This window comes from Balaenoptera acutorostrata, chromosome 10 (genome assembly GCF_949987535.1).
Source record: "Balaenoptera acutorostrata chromosome 10, mBalAcu1.1, whole genome shotgun sequence".
NCBI lineage: Eukaryota > Metazoa > Chordata > Mammalia > Artiodactyla > Balaenopteridae > Balaenoptera > Balaenoptera acutorostrata.
Genome location: NC_080073.1, coordinates 40,297,641 through 40,302,341, shown reverse-complemented (window position 1 = coordinate 40,302,341; position 4,701 = coordinate 40,297,641). Strand labels below are relative to the sequence as shown.

General features: G+C 53.5%; 1 protein-coding gene across 1 annotated transcript; it reads left to right on the top strand.

The window, feature by feature from the left end:
- Window positions 1-1,949, top strand: LOC103009700 (antibacterial protein PR-39-like). The gene is made up of 4 exons (XM_057555105.1): window positions 1-198; window positions 836-943; window positions 1,086-1,157; window positions 1,762-1,949. Exons 1-4 carry the CDS (start codon window positions 1-3, stop codon window positions 1,870-1,872), a joined length of 489 nt encoding a protein of 162 aa, XP_057411088.1. The 3' UTR covers window positions 1,873-1,949.
- The last annotated feature ends 2,752 nt before the right edge of the window (window positions 1,950-4,701 follow it).

The window sequence follows — 4,701 nt, the reverse complement described above, 5'->3', positions numbered from 1 at the left end:
ATGGAGACTCAGAGGGCCAGCCTCGCCCTTGGGCGGTGGCCACTGTGGCTACTGCTGCTGGGACTAGTGGTGCCCTCGGCCAGCGCCCAGGCCCTCAGCTACAGGGAAGCTGTGCTCCGTGCTGTGGGTCGCCTCAACGAGCAGTCCTCAGAAGCTAATCTCTACCGCCTCCTGGAGCTGGACCCACCTCCGAAGGCCGTGAGTCAGGAGGGCCCTGGGGAGGGGGCTGTCTCCTGCCAACCCTGGCCACACTGTCACCGCCTCTGCTCCGGCTGTACCTCCTGTCAGGAAGGCACTTCTCCCTCTAGGTGGGCTCCCATGTCTTCCAGGAAACCTTCCCAGAGCTGGGTCCCCTCCCAGCACGAGGCCTCCTGCCTTAGCATCTCTACTGTGGGAACAGGCGCCCTGTACACCCTGTTCGGGCTTAAGGGCCTTCTGCGAGCTCCAGGGATAGAGGGTGGTCACTGGCTCTGAGACGTCACTACGCTGTTTTGAGTTCCCTCTGCACTTCTTTGTTCCCTACTTGGGAGGGCTCTGCTCAGCCTGGAGGTTCCAGTGACAAGATCTCTCCCTGCAGGCAGCCCCTGACTTCCCTCAGCCCCTCAGAGGTGCAGGTGTTCTCATCAGAGCTGGTGTGAGATCCACTCCTGCTCTCTGTGTGCCCACGAGGCCAGGAGTGGGCTCTGTCCCCTTCCTCTGTGCACCCAGCACCAAGTCAGGGGCCAGGCACACAGGAGGGGCTGGAGAGGCTGCCGTCTAGGTGAGGGGCAGTGAGATAGATCAGAGAAGGAAGCATGAGTCTGAGCTCAGTCTCCTTACTATGATCCTTGACCAGGATGGCGACCCGGACACCCCGAAGCCTGTAAGCTTCACAGTGAAGGAGACCGTGTGCCCCAGCACGACCCAGCAGCCCCCGGAGCAGTGTGACTTCAAGGAGAATGGGGTGAGGCTGGGGCCTGGGGGCACTGGCGGATGCTTCCCAGGGATCTGAACAGGGGGCTTCTGGGAAGATTTCCAGCCCCTGTGTTGAGTTTGGGAGGTGATGACTCAAGGGTTCCAGTTTGACCTCGAGCCTCCCTTTCCAGCTGGTGAAACAGTGTGTGGGGACAGTCACCCTGGACCAGTCCAAGGACCAATCTGACATAAACTGTAATGAGGTGAGCGGCCCCTTCTGTGTTGTGGAGCTGATAATGGGATGGGTTGTGGAACATCCTTTGGACCAAATACCCACTGCCCCTTCGAGGGCAGAGAAAGGCCCTCCTACCCTGGTCCCTCCCTCACCCGAGCCCCAGGTCTCCAGGACTGGCTCTGCCATCCCTTAGAGCAGTGGTTCTCTAAGTGGGGTCCCCACCCGGGAACCTGACAGAAAGGCAGATCCCCAGGCCCCACTCAGACCTCCTGAATCAGACTCTGGGCTGGGGCCCAGCCATTTGCATTTTCACAAGGCTTCCAGGAGATCCTGACTGCTGAATTCTGAGAGGCACTGACTAGAATAATGGGCTTTCAGCTCCTGCTCCCATCCAGCTTTGCTGGGATGGGCTTGTGATCCTGGGAAGACCCTTGCCATCTGTGGGCCTCAGTTTCCCCATATGTCTGTGGCTGTAAGGATTCAACCACATGCTCCAAAGGTCACAGCTTACAGGTGAACAGGGCCCAGTGCTCCTGGTGTGTCTGTTAGGGGGTTGTTCATGTGGGGAGGGAGGGGCCTCGTGTTGACTCCTGCCTAATCACAAAAGAAATAAATTTCGTTGTGGTTCACAGGTTCAGAGTGTCAGGAGAATTCGTTTCCGGCCTCCACGTTTGCCAAGGCCAAGGCCACGCCCGTGGATCCCGCCAAGGTTCCCCTTTCCAAGGATTCCCGGAAAACGGTGAAGGATTGCCTGATGTCATACCCATTAAGGGCTTTTGGTGAACCCTGAGCCCAGGGAAGAGTCCTAAGGGTCTGATATGTTCTGGCTCAGACTTCTGGATGGTGAAAAATAAATTCTTGTGAAAACAACTTCCTCCAGGCTTCAATTTCAATTTTCTCGTTCTTACCACTTACTGGGACCAAGTCCTTACCTCTGGGATGCCTCCTCTGTGTGTGTGTGTGTGTGTGTGTGTGTGTTCACTCCTGTAAACACAGTCATGGGGGTCACCCCTGTTCCTTCCAGGCGGGCATGGGGAGAGGCAGCAGGGCCAAGAGGTCCAGCATAGCGTCTCCATTCTCAGGTCCCTCCTGTGCCCTTCACACGCCTCTGCCCTCCTCCTCCAACCCCCAGTAGGGACTTAAGGAGACCTGCTCTGTGTGCAGTGCTGGTGGGGATGCTGTCCTTGCTCACATGGAGGTGACAGTCCAGGAGGGGCCAGGCATTTGTTAAACACTCACAGAGACGCAGTTCAGTCTCAGGGCTAAGCCTACAGGTACAATGCCCATAGCGTTCCACTTCTCCTTGACAATCTGAAGTCTGGGAAAGCCTACCCCTCCTGGCTTTTCCTCTGGCATTGAGACACATCACTGTTTCTTCAGCTGGGTCTCAGATTTCTGTGGTGGGCTTGTGTGTAGGGATCACATGGTATAAAAATTTGCACCATTAAAAACAAGCATGCTGCTCATCTGGGTGAACAGCTCTGCATGAATGTGAGAGACACACAGAGTGACACACGGGTCACATCTCTGTGTGCCTGGGTGTTTCAGACACTGTGCACATCCTGTCCCCTCCTCATTCTCTAGCTGACCTTTGCTCTGGGGCAGACTGGAAACATTGGGGAGTTTGAACCCAGGGAGCAGCCTCAACCAACCACTGGGGGGACTTAGTGGAAAAATACCTCCTCTTCCTCACTCCTTGGGGGGCCCACTCCCAGACGTGTCACACCTCCCCCTGAGGTCCCCAGCTGGCTTGAGCCCCTGTCGCCCACTTCTGTGACCTGTTCATTGACACGTCCTCTTCTGACTCGGGTCCTGCCCTGTCTCCCTTCTCTACATTCGTGCTGGAGCTTTCTGGAATCACCTCCCAAACAAACTACTTCCACTAAATGCTTGTCTTAGGTCTGCTTGTGGGCCAACCTGAACCAAGACACAGATTCCCCTCTCTGAGAGGGACAGAGGACAGGATCTCACAGAGCATTTACTTTGTTACCTGTCAGGCTTGTCTCCTCTTGGTGAGCAGGTGGGGCTGATTTCAGGCAGGTTAGAGGAACCTCCTGCTTCTCACTCTACAGCAACCCAAGTTGAGGGAGGAAACTTTACAGAGGACACCCAGGGGGCTGTGTTCTGTCTGTGCCAGAGGATACAGGCTTGCCAGTGCCAATTGTTAAATGGTCAGGATTTTTTTGAGCTGGTTGTTAAACTCTCGGTAGCTTGAAATTGGCCTTGGTGGAAGTATTTCCATCATGGAAATCAGCAAATGTTACCTATCATTTTTGTCATAGCTGGTACATCACTGCCCACCCTGAGAGAGGGATCACTCATCAGGATGCTATGGGGTCTGTGTTGATCACATCTGTTTCCAATTGTCCCTCATGATTGCCCTTCCTGCTTCCATGGCATCCCTTCTCTATCCTCAGCCCTGCCTTGTCCTTTTGAAATGAAGCAAGACCCTATGGTCCTTCCCCACCATGTCCTCCACTTGCCTTTTGCCTGTGAAAAAAGCTTTAGCCAGAGAAGAAGTTTATTCAAAGAAGTGAGAAAATGCAGAAAGAAAGGAAAACAGTTCAACAAGACCAAATAATAATAGTTTAGTCATTCAGCAAATTCAAGGACCTTTCGTTCCTCCTCAAGGGCTATAGATAATGTTCTGAGCCATATCCTGTGAGCTGTTTTGTAGATACTGAAACCCCACCAGGTGGAAGAAGTTAACTACATGATGACCAGGCTGTAGCCATGACATAAGCTGCCACAATTCCAAGAACTGGCCTCAAAGAAATGGAAACTAAGCAGCCCTGGAACTGAAGATTAACTGTACTTCAAACAAGCAAGATGACACTGGTCAGATCACCACATGAGCAATTTCAAGATGAGTGTCAGAGTTGACCGTGCTATTTCTGCATGTAGCCTCCTCCCTCCGCTTATAAAAGCTCTTGCCCACTGATTGGCAGTGGAAGGGTCATTCAGCCTTTGGACAGGAGTCCCCCTACTCCCCTTACCACCTCTGAGCAAACGTTCCTTTCCACCAACCTAGTCTCTCTCTCTTTTTTTTTTTTTTTTTGGTATAAACTTATTTATTTATTTATTTTATTTTTGGCTGCGTTGGGTCTTTGTTGCTGCGCGCGGGCTTTCTCCAATTGCGGCGAGCGGGGGCCACTCTTGGTTGCGGTGCGCAGGCTGCTCATCGCGGTGGCTACTCTTGTTGCCGAGCACGGGCTCTAGGTGTGCGGGCTTCAGTAGTTGTGGCACCCGGGCCTTGTTGCTCTGTGGCATGTGGCATCTTCCCGGACGAGGGCTCGAACCTGTGTTCCCTGCATTGGCAGGGGGATTCTTAACCACTGTGCCACCAGGGAAGTCCCCAACCTAGGCTCTTTAGCAGCTTCAGAGCGGCGAGCAACCGGACCCACTCTTAGTAACACTTTCATATTTGACATGGATGTTGGCCAGATGTCCCTTGCCAGGGACTAGGCCCTCAACATGCATACATGACAAATGATACCAGAAAGGAATGGATGCTTACATTTCATTTCATCTGAGCCTGAGATTGGAAGTCTGCATGCCTTGTCAGAGCCTTC

Excerpts from the sequence above, each read along its gene's own strand:
- LOC103009700 (XM_057555105.1), top strand. The coding sequence starts at position 1 with ATGGAGACTCAGAGGGCCAGCCTCGCCCTTGGGCGGTGGCCACTGTGG. Across the intron at positions 199-835 it reads TGGACCCACCTCCGAAGGCC|GATGGCGACCCGGACACCCC; the intron begins GTGAGTCAGGAG and ends ATCCTTGACCAG. Across the intron at positions 944-1,085 it reads GTGACTTCAAGGAGAATGGG|CTGGTGAAACAGTGTGTGGG; the intron begins GTGAGGCTGGGG and ends CTCCCTTTCCAG.